This window comes from Agelaius tricolor, unplaced genomic scaffold, assembly GCF_023055355.1.
Source record: "Agelaius tricolor isolate 1412-34295 unplaced genomic scaffold, bAgeTri1.0.p SCAF_15, whole genome shotgun sequence".
Lineage (NCBI taxonomy): Eukaryota > Metazoa > Chordata > Aves > Passeriformes > Icteridae > Agelaius > Agelaius tricolor.
Genome location: NW_027269275.1, coordinates 18,787,253 through 18,803,967, shown reverse-complemented (window position 1 = coordinate 18,803,967; position 16,715 = coordinate 18,787,253). Strand labels below are relative to the sequence as shown.

General features: G+C 43.2%; 1 protein-coding gene across 2 annotated transcripts in view; it reads right to left on the bottom strand.

Annotated features, from left to right (window-relative positions):
* Positions 1-15,228, bottom strand: part of LOC139596464 (hepatocyte nuclear factor 4-beta-like) — a 33,943-nt gene extending 18,715 nt beyond the window's left edge. Inside the window, exons 1-4 of one of the 2 annotated variants that reach the window (XM_071440778.1) lie at positions 14,819-15,228; positions 11,259-11,414; positions 8,367-9,720; positions 1,618-1,789 (exon numbers count right to left, since the gene is read on the bottom strand). In XM_071440778.1, coding sequence (XP_071296879.1) covers positions 1,618-1,789; positions 8,367-8,481 — 287 coding nt within the window. In that variant the 5' untranslated portion in view covers positions 8,482-9,720; positions 11,259-11,414; positions 14,819-15,228. Of the gene's footprint in view, positions 1-1,617; positions 1,790-8,366; positions 9,721-11,258; positions 14,696-14,818 lie in introns of those variants that run through there. The other variant, XM_071440779.1, reaches the window with a different exon arrangement.
* Between the last annotated feature and the right edge of the window lie 1,487 nt (positions 15,229-16,715).

The following is a 16,715-nucleotide window of genomic DNA, read 5'->3' as shown; positions in this document are numbered from 1 at the left end:
CCAGTTGTGCTTTTGTAGGAGCTCCATCTCCCACGTCCAGACAGTTTTTGGGTGTTTGGCATTGGGGTTTGTCTGGTTTCACTTGTTAACTATTCTACGATTTGCGTAGGAAAAAAATGCGTTAAGGGCCACAAGCCCTTTGGGCCTGCAGCCTTGTTCTGAGGCCCATGGCCTCCCAATTCCTCCTCCTTTCCATGGGGATTTAGGAACTCTTGTGCTGTTCCAGGGGTGGCCCACACAGCTCTCCCCATGGAGGGTGAAACAATGGAAGGGGAATCTTCCATGCAGAGATGAGATGACATGGGACCATCAGGCTGTAAAAGCTGAGGCACTTTCCCAGACTGGGAAAATGCCAAGGGCACAAAAGCCCAAAATCTTTCAGAGGAATTCATGTCTGCCATAAGCAGAGCTCTGAGCTGGGCTGAGCTCACCAAATAAGGGCTTGCACACAAGCTTGGCTTCAATGCTGTGGATCTTCCCTGAGCTGCCAGATATCACAGAAATTCATGGATTCCTGGGGAGAGGCAGCAACCCCGCTCCCAGGAGACTGACAGCTGAAATTTCAAATAAACCATTACAGAGCTCATCTCCTCCTGCAGGAACCCCACAGCTCAGGGGATGGGCACTGTGCAGGTGGACACTGCTGTCACCTCAGGTGTCTTCCATGTCCTGGAGTGATAAGGGCACCAGGAACATTTTGAACAAGTAGGGTGACTCGCATTGGAAAAATTTGGAATGCCCTTAGAGGAGGAAAAGCTTTGGAACAGAAAGAAAACTTCCAGGTTTTAACTAGAGATGAAGGGCTTAAGTGTATTGAGGTTTGGCATTTCTTTCCACTTTCTCCTGTGCTAAAATAAATATCATTTTTCCTAAGGTCAAATCAAGATAGCAGCTTTATAATTTATAGCCTCCTCCTGGCAAAAGAAACCCTTTCAAATGTATACCTGTGTGCCAAAGTGGATGTGAATCATCTCTGGTCCACACATATTTCTCAGAATATTCATAAAATCATCACTGATAAGTCAGTGTACATAATTTATTGTATTTCAAAACAAGAACGGAGAAGCTGTGAGAGGGCTTTGGAGGTGACAGATTCCTGGATGCCTGTTGTTCTTCACCAGGAAAAGCAAGAAAGATGAAATCTCTGGAGCTTTGGTCCTTTGCCACCTTGGCCTCCCCTTGCTGGGCTGTGACGAGGCCATGGTGTCACTCCACACCCAGCGTCTGTGTTTAGGTATTTTACACATCAGTCAAACCTCAGGTTTTAGGTTGGACTGGAGGATCTCAAAGATCTTTTCCAACCTAAACCATTCTGTGGACTATGAGTTTCCCTCAACTCTCAGGTCTATGATTTTCCCTCAATTTACCCTGTAGGGAAAGCAGTGATGGCGAATTCACTCAAAGCATCGCTCGGTGCCACAGGAGGTCTCAGGCTCCAAATGAGACAGGATTGAGTTTAGAGACAGGACTGAGTTTTCACCTTGTAAACCAAACTGCAGTGCTACTGGCGGCCTTCACAGCGTGGCAACTTGACATTTGAGATACAATCCCTCGATCCCAACCCCAAATGATTTCCCACATAAATTGCGTTTGTTTTTGATTCCCGAATTTCGGTACCTGCAGGAGTAGACGTGGTTCTTGCGGACGCTCCTCCTGAAGAAGCCTTTGCAGCCATCGCAGCTGGAGGCCCCGTAGTGCTTGCCAGTGGCTCTGTCCCCACAGATGGAGCACAGGGAGCTGACACCGTTGGGGAGCAGGTTGGTGTTTGCTGACTCGGCCGCGATGGCCTCTGCGGGCACAGAACGGGCACAGTCAGAGCTCCCTGCCACGGAAACCTGCACTGGGATATTTCATGAAAAATCCCTTTGCCAAAATCTTTTCTCCTAAGAAGCTGGGGAAGCTTCAGCTTCTCCATGTTTTGCTTCTTTGAAATGTGATTTAAAGAATTGTTTACCCAGCATGTGAATTGTTTTTGATTAATAACCAATCACAGCCAGCTGTGCCAGACTCGCTGAGTCTGTCACAAGATTTTATTATTTATTCCTTTCTAACTTTCTGATGTCTCCTTCTTCTATTCTTTTAGTATAGTTTTAGTATAGTATATATAATAAATATGATAATATGATATAATATAATATAATATTGTAATGTAATATAATGCAATTAATGCAATATAATGCAATGCAATGTGATATAATACAATATGATATGATATTATATGATACGATATAATATATTATATAATCTTGTATGGTGCAATAATATAATATAACTAATATAATATAATATAATATAATATAATATATCAGCCTTCTGAAACATAAAGTCAAGATTCTCATCTCTTCCCTCACCCTCAAACACAACCACAGAAACCTCTGAATTTATGGTCACGCTCTTCCCATGATTGGCTCCTTCCTGGTATTGGTGTTTTTCTTCACTTAAATGATCAGAGAGATTTCAAGCTGCATAGCCCAAACTGCTCTTGAGAATTTATCAATTATCACTGCTTTCCTGGAGAGATATAAAGAAACCTCACTTGCATGTGATTTTTTTTGGTTTTGAGGGATGGGGAGCCACCTCCTCAGTGAGATGCCTGGAGAACATGGTTCAAAGCTGGTGTCCACAGAAGAAAATTGAAAAAAAAAGCTCATTAACTTGAATAAATAGAATGCAGAGAAGAAACAGCAGAGGCAGAAAGGATGAACTGCTTCATGCCCATGACAGAGGTGCTGAAGATAAAAGATTGCTCTTGAGAGCTCCTCAGCAGCTGGAAGGCAGAGACCTCAGCAGCTCCCACAGGGATCACTTTAGCTCTAAGTCGGGTCCCTCCTCTGAAATTCTCTCTGAAGAGGCTCACTGCTTTCCGCTAGAAAGCAACAGAGGTGTGCAGGAAGATCAGATTTCTAAATTAGGCACCTAAAACTAGGTGATATGAACACCCTCTGTCATGTCCTCCCTTTGCACCCACCCATTTGGGGCAGGAATAGCTGCGCCCCTGTGTGCACGCACTGCTGAAAACCCCTTGGAACCTCTCCCTCCGCCCTATAACCACCAGACCTGCTGCCCTCTCAATCCTCCTAACCTGAGGAGGATTGAGAGGGGAAGGAAAGGGCAGGAGACCCCTGCAAGGAGGGCAGCTGGCAGTGCTGGTATCTCCCCATCTGTTTGCAGAGCCTGGCAGCGGCTGCAGGACGATTTTATGAATTTATCGCACCTCTGGGATGTTCTGTGCTCCAGGGGAGCCCAAATCGTGCTCCAGTGACCTCAGGGAAGTCCCTGGGACAAGGCACACCCTGCTGTGTCTCTGGGATGGGACATCCTCCCAACAGAGGTAGGGAAAGCTCAGCTTAGCAGATTTTCAAAGAAAACTACTCAAAGGGGAGGAATTGCCACCTGATCTGCCTAGAGAGAGCTTTCTAATCCATAATGCATAAAAACAGCTCTGGGTAATCCACACACAGAATATATACAGAGAGAGAGTGAGAGAAGGTTATTTTTGTGTGTGAATACACATAAAAGAATTTATAGTGAAGGTCTTTGCCGTGTAACAAAATTGTAATCAACCCCCCCCCGAAAAAAAAAAAAAAGCAAAGCAAACAAAGCTTTAGTTTTTCAAAAACTGGATAGTTTCTTAGCTAAGACTGAGACTAAGACATTTTTAGCCAAGATTTCACTAATGCAAAGTTCAGACTTCCTGTCACCTCCTAAAATAACCCTTTTGGTCCATATTCACCTTCTGGTGTGTGGATGAGTAAATAAGTGGGTGATAGCAAGATGGGAGCAACATGACAAGAAAGAATGACAGCACCAAAATCATTCCTAGGTCATAATGACAGGAATTGAGATTTGTCTCTTCTTCTTCAAATTCTGTGTCAGACTCTCCCAGCCCTGACATTTGTCAGGAAGTGACACTTGGGTCCTTTGGGAACATTGTCTATGTCAGAGATGTTTAATGGCAATTTAGGCTGATTTTTAGTTGTTTGTTTTGTTTTTTCAATTATTCTTGATTTTATATTACTTAATAACTTAGTATTAAATGAACAGTACAGAACATTCCTTGGAGGATAACTGCAGAACATTTGGGCATCTGTTGTTCCATCCATCTTTTGAAGGAGCACATGACCATAAACAAATGCACCGTGTTGGATTCCATTTTAAAAATTTGCACAACCGAAATAAAGATAAGGCAGCCAATTTCCTCTTCACTCCACTCATGCTTTCTCTAGACTTCAGAGGAATCAAGCCAAGGTCAAACAGTTTAGGTCTCCACCAGACCAGACTGGACCAGACTGCAAAATATTCCTGATGCTGGAAAGTATTTACTCACCAGAAAAGACTTTGTTTCCTTTTATACAGGATGTGAGAATCTGCTTGCTGATATAAGGAAGAAATTAATAATCTGGCCTTAAACCAGGTATTACTGGAGGAGGGACCATCAGCACTGTGTGTGTGAGGGCCCTTGAAAATTAGCAAACCAAATTTTGCCCTCACTTGTATCCATGGAAGCACAAACAAATCACCAGTGAGCTGGGTGGCTCTGGGTTAGGGCAGCTCCACAGCTAAAAGTTCAAACCCTGGGAGGGAGCCACGTGCCCTTTTCAGCTGAATTGGCTGAATGTGGACAGAAATTTTAACAGATAAAAGGAAAGCCCTAATCCAGAACGCACGTTAATTATGATCACGATTTTTAATTACAAAATCCTGCCACCAGCTAATGATGGACTCCAAATGAGAATTAGCTCAGAGAAGAGCAAAGCACAGCTGGTATCACAGGCACCAGGAGACTCTCTCAGCACAGCTTTCAAACCTCCCCAATATTTGGGTTTTTCCTGGGCTGATCTCTGTGAGGAAAGACCAGGATCCCTGGCAGCACAGTCCCCTGTGAAATCTGCCTGTGAAATCTGCTTTGTGTGCTCCATCCCTGCCTGCCACAGGGAGATGACCTGAACAGCTCCTGTGCTGTGCCACGGCACCTTTGAAATCTCCACTGCAGAGATGCACTTGATTTTGTTCTCCAGGAAGAGACCATAACTCATCCTGACTTTGTGTGGCTCCCAGGCTCTGCTTGTGGCCAGACCCCTCACTGGGGCTGCCCTCAACTTCACTGGCAGAAATATCTGAAGCTGTTTTTTTGAGTTATATATCATTTTTTTGAGTTATATATAATTAAAATATATTAAAAATATAATTTTATATATATATATACTGTTACTACAATTTTTTGGAACTATATACAATCAGTGTGCAGACTGGGAGCTCCCTGAGGCTGAGAAGAGCACCCAGTGGCTTCCCCAGATTTGGGATCAGCCAAGTTCACAACTGAAATGCACACAAGTTTTTTGGTACCTCTGTATGTTAATCATTGTCTTTCCAGGGCTGAGATGATAATGCCAGTTTTACAGTGATAAGAAATGACACTGAGGATATTCTCCTCATACCTGACTCCTGCACTGCTTTTCCTTTCAGTTCCTTTACTGGCTACAGCTCTTCTAGATCCACATTGTAAAAGAGAATTCTCTTGCAATACTTTCCAGGGTGGCCTTTATCTACCAGGAAATCCAAGTTTTGGTGCACATAATTTGCAGTTAACAAATCCCCAAATTACATGTGCTGGACTAAAATGTGAGGAGATCACAAATGTGGGTTTGGGGCTTGAACACACACAGGGAAACTCGGTGCCAAAGGCAGCATTGTGAAACCTGTACACACAAATGTAGGGCAGGAGGGAGTTTAAACCCTGGCCACGTGCAGGGCAGCCTCTTTCTACATCAGCTTTCAGCAAATAGAGGAGTTTTTGAGATATAAAACCTAGCTGTGATTTAGTGACCCCAAATCCTAGAGGAGCGATGATGAAGGTGCTGTTCCAGGCGCTGGAAGCTCGAGGGATGGGAAATCACTGCCCAAAACATCTCTGGTGGTTTTTGCACGCTCTGAACTGGGTCCAACTGGGAAAGATTTCACCAACCTCGTGCCAGGGTCCCAAGGATGAGTGTGGAGTGTGGGGCTGAGGACAGCGAGCACCACCCTGGCAGAAAGCGCTCCCCAGCTCTCCAGGGAAGAATTGGGGCTGCATTGCAGCAATGATTCACATCTTCACCAAAATGAGACAGTTCTGACAGGAGTGTGAGGGGATGGCCATTAACCACACATAAAAACTGAGGATATGGGTTGTACTGCCAGCCAAGGTGAAGGAAACAAATTTGTACAGAATGGGAAAATTTCTGCTGCTACAACACATATTTCATGAAGGAAAGACAGAATTAGCAGTGATTTTTGCTCCTTTCCTGTTGCCATTCTTTCTATTTAAACCGTACTTATTTCATCTATCCCTCCCATAAAGTGTTCTATTCTTTATTTTGAATTAATCTTAAAATATTTGGCAAATTATGAGCTATTTGAAGGTGGAAAATCCAAAATACATATCTGGGCAAATCTCAGAATGATAGCAGCTTCATGAAGAAGGAACATCTAAGCACAGGAAGTGCTCCACAAAATTTTTCCACCCAAAATTCTGATGAAATGATGTTCTGAAGAAGGAAAGAGTTGGTTTCAAGAAAGCATGACCTTATTTGAAAATATTCCAATTTTCACTTTTGGAATTGTTCAGACAATAAGAAACTGCACTGAGTTCACCAAAATAAATATTTCATCCTTTCCTGTTCATGTTTATAGAGGGCAAAGCTGTCATCATCTAGTAGGGAAAATACAGATGAACCTTAGGAGAGATATAAGAAATCTTAAAAAAAATCCAGTATAGTTATAAAAGGTACCTAAAATGAGGTTGTTTCTTGATTCTAAAAAATTTTAAAAAATTTCTGAAGCCACAAGGAAACTGTGATTCTGAATTACCTCAGGGGACGGAACTCAGCTGGACAGCAATAGATTTCCATGCATGGCCATTTCATGTATTTTTTGAAGTTATTTTTACAAATGGTAGAGAAGGACACTTACCCAAGACAAACAAGCTAATTTCAAAGCAGCTACTTCCCGAGAGAGCTGGTTAGTCATTAACAGCTAAACAAATAACACAACACCGAGTTCGATAAAGTTCAGAAAAAAACTCAACCTGTCAGTTCTACTGCGTGAATCAACAGAGAGCCCAAACAGACTTTGGTGGTTGGTTTACAAAATTATATTGAATTCTGGGGAAATTTGTGCCGCTTCAAAAAGTGAGAAATATCCTGTTGTTCAACGGGAAGTGACAAAGCAAAACATCTGTGTTAAATGACATTTCTGGAGTAGGATGGGAGGTGGAAAGCTTTCTGCAAAAATAAGATCCAGTCTAGCTGGAGCTTACAAAAATTATATATATTGAAAAACCTTGATTTGCGGACAGCCAGAGCTTTACAAAAGGCAATTTAAAATTCAGGTTCCTTTGGGCCTTTTAACTTTACTTGTCTCCTGACCTCCCTCCAGGCCCTACAATAATATGTCTAATCATTTTATATTGTAGGTGATATCCCGACTGAAACTCTGATTTCTTTTGATGAGCCAGTTAATGAGCAAATGTGAAAATCCCATCTTAATTTCACTAAGCTTCTTAGTAAATTAAAAGCCTGCCAAAACTTTCCAAAGGGATTGCTACACGCCAGAATCTCATTCAGTTGCATGATTGGTTTCATGCAAGATGACCAAAATGCCCTTTAATTTTACACAGCGAGCAGTTGATTTCACAGGATGGAGTTCACTTTATGTCAGAGCACTTCTGAGTGCAGAAAAATTGAATCCCACACAAAGTGCTTTATTCCTATGAACCAAGCGGAAGTCTCGGCGTATAAACACTCCCGCCTCCCAGCCAAGTCCTTTGTGCCCTAAAAACTGTTGGACCAACTTGGTAGCCAGAAAAGGAATGCAAAGCTAGCAATGATTTGGATATTGTTTCTCAATTCAAGTTCCCAGGACCAACTTAAACAAGGCACACGGTCATGGACAAATGCCGTTTGGGAGGACATGTTTTCCCAAGGATTAAATATCAGCTGAGGTCGTATATGGGAATGAAACACGCATTTGAATGAGAAATATTGGTAATAACTCCCCTCCTGAGCAATAGAGCAGGATAAACCCAGGGAATGCCATGAAGACATCTACCAACACCTGCAAAACCTGGTGGGCTCTTCAAGGCATGACGCTCAGCCCGCCAACGAAAAGAATAACCTAAAAGAATAACCCAAAACGGGACCGGCAAGTGAAGGGGTCGCATTTTAACCCAAACATCAACACGGATGCAACAGAGGTTGACAGATCAGCTGCTTAAATATTACCCCTTCTACCCTTTGCTCCATACCTGCCACCAGCCTTTCCTCTGTGTCCAGCTTTACAGAAAAACTAGTGGAGCTTATTCAAGAGAAAACGAATAAAAACCTCACCGGTGTTGCTGGGGAGCACGCGGAGGTTGTCGAATTCCAGCATGGTGTAAGAGGAGTCCAAGGAGTCGACATAATCAGGCATATCCATGTCCATGATGGACTGACAAAGCTTCATTATTACTTGACAACAGCGAGGGAAGTGGCAGAAACGGCCCCGCTGTCAATCACGGCCAAGGTTTCCTCTGCAGAGAGAGACACCCCGCTCCTGGCGGTGACAAATCATTACCCAGCTCTGCCCACAGTCCCTCCCCGTGCCAGAAGAGAAGGGACGAGGCCAAACCCTCTGGCACAGACCCCTCCCTTCCCGGGGTGCATCTCGCTCTCTGGCTCCTGATAAGGTGATGCAGATAAGGCCCAGGCTCAAACGCCTTGGATTGCATCTTCGGGTCAATACAGCAGCATTTATGGCTGCTCCTGCACAAACATTTTGAGAAGGGCTGAGGAGAGGCCGTCGCACACATGTGTCACTCTCCCAGGGCAGAGTGGTCACATCCAGTCACCAGTTGTCACCTTGCTGGCCTACCAGGCTTAGGGAAAGAGCAAACGGTGTCACTTGAGGCTCGTGAGGACAATAAATCAACGTCCCACCGAATGAGGACCATTAAGGCAGGTCAGCATTGAGAACCTGAGTCATTTCCGTGAGACACCACAGTGCTCACGCCTTGAGTTGCTGCTGGAAGGGGAAAATGAGGCTTCATTCCAGCTGTACACATGGAAAAGCTTGTACACCTCCAAAAACAGGAGGTGGAGGAGGTGACTTCCACCCACCACCCTCCATCCCTCTCACCTGTGTCTTCCTCCCGACTCCAGGCAGCCCCAGTGTCCCAGAGCTCCCTCTGGGAAAGAGCTGGGCTCTGCTGGTGAGTTGTCATCGTGGAAGGTTCCAAAGATGGCAAATGATGGAAATGGAAAAGGCTGGGCGGACCGGGCAGAATCCCCCACAGATGTGTGGGGTTGCATTTCATGCTGGCCCACGCCTGGCTTTTCCGGGAAAGGTCTGTAGTACAGAAATTAAATTCCAGTTTTTCCCCCACAGGCCCATGGTGTTTGGTCTGGATTTTTTTTTTTTTTTTTAATTTACTGAATTTTACGCAAACCAGCTTTTTTCGTTTACTGAATTTTACACAAAAGTTCTTTCCTTGTTAAGGCTCATGAGCTGTGCTTCAAAAGGCTGGAAATAAAACTCAGCAATGCAAAGCCATACAGCCTGGAGTGATTGGTTTATTCCCACTTTGATCTTCCAGATGCCCCCCCTGACACTATAGTTCCCTCTCCAGTGACGTGGTTTTTGTGTCAGAGGGTCTTTCCTCTCCATGAGCTGTTCTGAGAGATCCAGGTCAACATCCTGTTGAATCTGGAGGAAAAGAAGAGTTCTTGAGAAACAGGGAGACGCGTTGCCAGAAAAGGAGTCTTGGCCAAAAGGATGGGACTGCCAGACTGCCTGAACTCTCACTGAACCGAGGAGCAGGCTGGCCCCAAGGATCCCAGCAATCTCCAAATTGCAAGAAATATTCAAAAATCTGAATTTTTAACTGTTTTCATTATACTAACTTGATTTAACCCCCATTTCACTTTTTGTTTTAATATCCTTTTCCATATCCTGGGGCTTTACGGTGGACATTGCAAGGGGTTAACTCTAGATAGGCTTTTCCTCTATAAAGATTGGGTGTAGAAACTTTTAGCTTTACTTTCTTATCGTTTCTGGGAAATAAAATAATTTCATGTGCCATATTTTCCTTTCCCTTCTTTCCCTTTTTAAGGACGTGTTGTAACCAGTGGTGCACAAATGACTCCTTGCTTAGATAAGACATTATGTTTTTATCCTTGGACTGTGCCCCAGGCTCCCAGTAATGCCAGCATCAGCTAAGTTGGGATCTGATTACTTGTTCTTGCCTATTACTCAATGTCAGGCTTGATTATGCCCATTAATCTGGTTGGGTTTTTTTTTAAACTGAGCTGTGGGCACCATACTGCCTGATTGTCAGCACTCTGTTACTATTACAGCAAGGTTTTTCACATTTCTACAATTCTAGGTTTTTGGTTTTGGTTTTTTTTTTTTGGGGGGGGGGTGTTTTTGGTTTTTTAAAATGGATTTCTTACCATTAAAATAGCCATTTTGGTATTTATCAAGATTTTGGGCAGCTGTGGCTCAGAGAGGAGAATCTGGGCTCCTAGCCTGATCTTGTTGGCTTTAGAGATCTCTCAATGTTTTCCATCCCTCAGAACGATGTGAGGGTTGAGGATGATTTCCAAGCAAAGTTGTGGGATGAGGATGTGCTTGGACAATTTTCATTCTGGGAATGACAAAGGGTTATAGAGCAAATTTCGTAGCTCAGGACCAGATTTCAGCACCACGTCCACACTGATAATCAGGACTGACTTGTGGAGGGTGGAGCTGGAGGGACAGAATGTGGCATTTGTTCCAAACAGATGTCAGCACCCTGCTCCAAACCACTCCAGCACAAAAGCAGCCCTGAAGATGGACAAAACTTTGCTGAGGTTTGGGCAGTTTCGTCTTTTTCCTCCCCCTGCTTTCTTACATCCCTTTCTGAGCCACAGCTGCAATTCAGCTGGGACCTGCTCAAGGCTGGGGCTGAGTTTTATCAAAATCAGGAGAAACCAAACTCACCCAGAGGTGGCCTCACATCTCCTGAGCTCACTGTGAAGGGATGATGAAGGGACAGTGGCCCAGCCAAGAGCCAGGAATCTCCAATTGGTTTCTTATTGCCATGATCCAAGCTGACAGAGCAGCCAGGAAGGGGGGAAGAGAGCTCAGATCCTCCCCTGGCCACAGAAAGGATGGATTTGGGTAGGGGTTTGTGAGATTGGCCAACACTTTGTGCTGAGACACTTCCCAGGGTGCCTTCCTTGGGTGCTCAGGCATTCACTCACCTGCACAGGCACCTTAGGTGGATAATCAAAGGCAAAACTGGCACAACTCAATCTTCCCACTTTGGAAATGGACACCAATCCTCCTCCACATGGACATAATCTTATTTTCAATGTGTCTTCCATTGATTCCTGCTTTGACTCAGGGGCTGGATATTGCTGGAGGGTGCAGGGGAAAGGGGAGAAGGGAGAAAGAGCCAGAGTTAGGTTTAATAAAAATAATACGAGCGTTCAAAGTTCGAGCTCTGGGAATGAATCAATGTGGAGTCTCCTGTGTGAGGGCACAGGGCAGGCTCTGAAGAACACATGGAACCAATAAGACAACACATTTATTCCTAGAAATAAAATTCAGGTGCTCTTGGGAACGCTTGTTAGACAAGATGAAGTGCAGCAAAGATAAGGACACTTTGATTGATTAAGAGAGAACACAAAGTACTGTGGGCAGGGCGTCAGAAATAACATTGCTTTGGCGAGGTAAGTGATGGGGGGAGATGTTTGCAAGCCATGGAAGCTGCACATCCATCTCTGGAGGCTGATTTTAATGGAAAGGAACTCAGTGCTGCATATGGGGAGAGGTGTCTGAGAGACTGAAACTTAATGAAGGACTTGTTGGTATGCAAAATGGTGAGGCAGAAGCCACTAAATGGATTTTTGGAACAGAAGTTTTCTTCTTTTATTCATAGAAAGCCACTGAAAATCCCTTACCACTGTTGTGAAATTTCCTCTGTCTGAAATGCAGCAATAATTATATTTTTGTCAACGTGCAGGGTTCAGGAAAAGGGTTTTTATGCAGTGAGCATAAATCCATCAATGATCCGGGGGTTCTCAGAAGCAACACTAGCCATAATATTACCTACCTGGACAGGTGGTGTCGGGATAAAAACAATAATTTAAAGACAGAAGGCAGCAAGGCCCTTTTCTGGGTAATGTATAATTAGAAACAGTGTGCTTCTAACATTATAAGCAGTGTGAAATCATATCCTTAACATGTAATTACATTTCAAAGTTATCTAGAGCAGATGTTATTAAATCAGCTCCCACCTTTCCTGGGTGCAGTTTGATATTTGTGAACTAAACAGCAAAAAGCTTCTTTCCGTTTTCAGGTATTTCTTTTTGCAATGAATATTACATTTCTACAAGTTGTGACCTCCACTGTGAGGGTCTCCTTGTTCTTCCAGCTGTTCCCTCCCAAAAAGATTCTGTCTGTGTAATGATTATTCATAAATAAAAATAATTTAAGAAATTTCTGAAGTCCAGTGATGGACAATGACCTGATGGACATGGGAGAGCATCACCCATCACGCAGGAGGATGGAGAGGAGAAAAAAACCAAAAAAATATCAGGACCTTCACCTCCTTTCTCTCCAGACAAACTTATTTGGCTTTACTGCTGCCAAACACGTTCATTTATCATTTACTCATTTTGCTTTAGAACAATGAGGTTAGCTCTTACATAACAACCCTTTGGAGTAAATAGAACCTTTTGCAAGCTCCAGTCACTATGCTGGAAAAAATCCTTTACAACAATTTAAACAAACAAGAAAAAGAACAAAACAAACCGAAAAAAAAATAAAAACTCCAAACCACAACACCCCCACAAAAAACCCCACAACAACAAAAGACCAAACTCAAACCAAATTTAAAAACCTTTAAAATCTCTTCCCACCAGGTTGGAATGATGGATTCTGGCCTTCACACACTGTCAAGTACACATCACCCAGAGACCCCCCTGCCAGCAGTGACTTTGGGCTGGCTAATTTGTGAAATCTGTGAAATTCCCACTCATTGCACCGAATGTTCGGCACAGATGAAACCTGACTTGGATTTGGGGAATGACTCGAAGATGTTTTACATTTTTCTGATGACCAAAGGTCAGGCTGATGACTTGTTCTTTCTGAGTTCACTTAACTTTTGTTCTTGGCTGCAGAGCACTTGGCCAGGGCCGGAATTTCAGAAGCACAAAGGGCTCCCTTTGATTTCCAAATGGGAAGAGCCTGGATTTCAGCCCTGTTGAGAAACAGGAGCTCCCACTGGGAATAACAACTGGATTTGCAAAGAAGTAGCCACAGGTCACTGGTGATTTAGAAATAAATCCCCTTTTTTGGACACCTGGGTGAAATCTGATTAAAATCTCATTTCCCTTACGTGGGGTCCAAGACCTTTTAAAAATCTGTCCCTGCCTGGCAAAAGCTTCATAGCCAACACCTGATGCCTCCATGCACCAGTTGGAATTTCTCTTCTTTGTTTTCCGTAAGCAGAAGAAAATTCTCAGAAATAAGAAATGCCTGCAATATTTTTGAAAAAAATAACAATATTTTTCCTCACATGAACAAATACTTGTATCAGTGGGTATTCCTTGTGGATATTTTAGAGGACTTCTTGTCTCTTTTCCTTTCTGGAAAGAGATCAGCTGATCAACACTTGAAATAATTATGGAAAAACGGGAACAAGTTTCATTTAATACTTTTCTTGTGGAAAAAAAATTGTTGGTTTCATTTGTAATTGAACTTTGAAGTTCACTGAAGAGAAGGCAATTAAAATATTTAATAATGAACAAAATTAAAAGCACTAAAAGGGCAGAAACAGAACATTTTGGTTCTTATGTTTGTTTGCAAATATAGGCATGGTACCAGTTTCTGACTCAAGTTTGGGACCCTTGGCAAAGTTTTAAAACTAAAATTAAGGTTATGGCCCAGGTAACAAAACTGACAAATTTGTAGGAACATCACCCTCTGTCTGAAATTTAAGAATTTCACTAGAGATCATATCTGGCTCAATCAACTCATGAAAACATCAACTTGTTTGTGAGACTCCACCTCACTCACCAAAATTAAGACAGGACTTAGTTTAATGAATTTATATTGTGTTCCACAGGTGAGATTTTAGCAGTGTTTCACTCTAAGGCAGGGAAATGTCCTTTTTCCAACTATTTCCTACAAAGGTAGCAAGCTTTTCCTAGGCTGGGCTCACACAGTAAAATCCAAACTCAAATAACTGCAAGAGTTTGGGCTGAGCTCTGCTCCATCTTGGAACAATGCATCCCAAATTCCTCCAGACTGTTGATATATCAAACACTGAATAGAAACTGGAAAACACAGCTTTGGAACGTGCTGTCCAGAGAACCCAAACACGGGGAAGAAATCATAAAATAATCAAACTTCCAATTTTTTCCCCTCATTCTCCCCTCACTGCCCTTGGGATGAGCGGTTTCCATGTGCTCATCAGGATTTTGTCAGTCAGAGAACCACAAGGTTGCATCAGAGAGCCCCATCACTCAGTCACCCTGATTTTCACCATCCCAAGCTAAGATTTCACACATGGATTGGAAAAAATCAGTGTCTCTGCAAGCCCTGAAGAAAAATTGGCATGTCACAGAATTATGAAGATGGGAAAGGACCTCCAAGACCCTAACCCTAACCATTCCCCCAGCCCTGCCAAGCCCACCACCACCCACATCCCACATCCACACGTTTTTTAAATCTCTGCAGGGATGGTGACTTCACCATTCCCTGGGCAGCCAGTCCCAACACTTGATAACCCTTCCCATGAAGAAAATTTTCCTACTATCCAATCTCAGCCTCCCCTGGCTCAGCTTGAGGCCGTTTCCTCTCCAGAGGGTGATTCATCCCAAACTCAGGTGTCCAAGGGACCTCAGAGGAACTGCACAGCACTGCCAACCTCCCTCCAGGGAGCTCACGGGCAGTTTAGGTGACTTCCACTCAAACTTTATGGAAGGTGAAGTCACAGAAGATAAACTCTCCCTGCCAAGAATGAAAACGACACATGGAGCCATCAGGAATTGGGTTGGATTCCTCCGCCATGGGTGATGTCGGCCCCTGATTTAAGAAAATAGCAAACTGCAAATAAATAAATAACAAGGAGTAAATAGCAAACAGCTAATAAATAAAAAAATAACTAATAAATAACAAATAAATAGCAAATATCCCAGCCTGAGGCAGGGCTGGCATCAGGAGAGGAGAGAGGAGCCAGGGAGAGCATTACCTCACCCACTGTAGCTGGAGCAGGCATGGGACTCATCTGGAGCACTGCGCTGCCTCTGGGCAAGGTTTTGGCTCTTCCTGCTGAAAACACAGTTTAGTCAGGAGTGAGCAGCCTTGAGGAGAGCATTTGCTGTGCCTCCCATGGCCCCTGTGAACACCATTCCTGCCACCCCGAGCGTTTTCGGCTGCGGTGTTGACACTCCTTCAGCTCTGTCATTAGCTCAGCTGAGGAGAGAACAGAAATGCTATTCAAGCCCCAGCTCCAACGTGGGAGGTTAGGAGTGCAAATCCCTGCCTGGCACTGAAAACATGATGAGTGTTTTATGTTGGTGCTGTGCTTTCTATTTTAGGGAATGCCTTTGTTAGGTTACAAGCCCTTTCCTAGCACATCAAGCACCGTTTTTAAGGGGTTCTTCTACCACAGCTATATTCATTTATTCTGATCTGTAATATCCCACATCCCCAAAAATTAACCCAGGACTTGAGTTTTGACTTGTGTCTTACCAATTCCTAGTTCAGGGTTTAAAAGCATTTACCTCGTCCCTTGTTTTTCTTTTGCATTTTAAGATTTCTGGGCTGGAATCTGGATCCAGTTTGCTCACAGTGAAGATTCAAATGTCACCAAAATTCACCTTTTCCGGTTGTGAGATTTTTTGTAAACCATTCTCCTCAGTGTCTTCACACTGTATTTTTGTTTTATGAGATGAACCAACAGATTGTATTTCAGAGAACTACCAAGAGTGGGTTGACCTTTGACTGTGATCACAGAATCATCAGCAGATTTACAGTAAACTGAACAACGTTCCTTCCAGGGAAATGAGGCAGCATTTCTTGGGTAGTTTTGATTTCTGGGTGTAGTTTTGATTTCTGTTTCTGTCCCCCAGATTTTCTATCTTTGCCATTCTTCAGGCAAGTTAATAATTCAGGACAAAGATGGAATTCCTCCAAAATACTCCTTTCAGTATTGTCTGCTAAACTAAGTGCAAATATAAAAATTTCAGAGAGAAGATAGACCACTCGAAAAAAGCCAAGACAAAACCCAAAGGTTAAGTCCATTTTTATCTGCAACAATCCATCATATATTTGCACATCTGACCTTGCAGCTCATTCACACACACAAAGATTTTGTTGGAGCTCAACATCAGGGTAAAAGGGAGAAGTCCTCAACCAACATTTCAAGTGTGCTGAAGAAAAACTTTCCATTTCTGCAGGGACCTGGAAAGCTGAAACAGGCACAAGCCTAAATAAATATTGATTTTATTTTTTTAAATGATGGATTATCTGAAATGTTTATTGTGTTGAAATTGAGGGGGCTTTGGAGTAAACATCTATGAGTTATAATAGCATCAAAGGGGGAAAAGTCAGGAAGAAAAATGAGAAAATCTGACAGAAAAGATCACAGAATTATAGAGTTGGAAGGGACAAGAATCATTGAGTTCAAGTCCAATAACTTGTTCTAA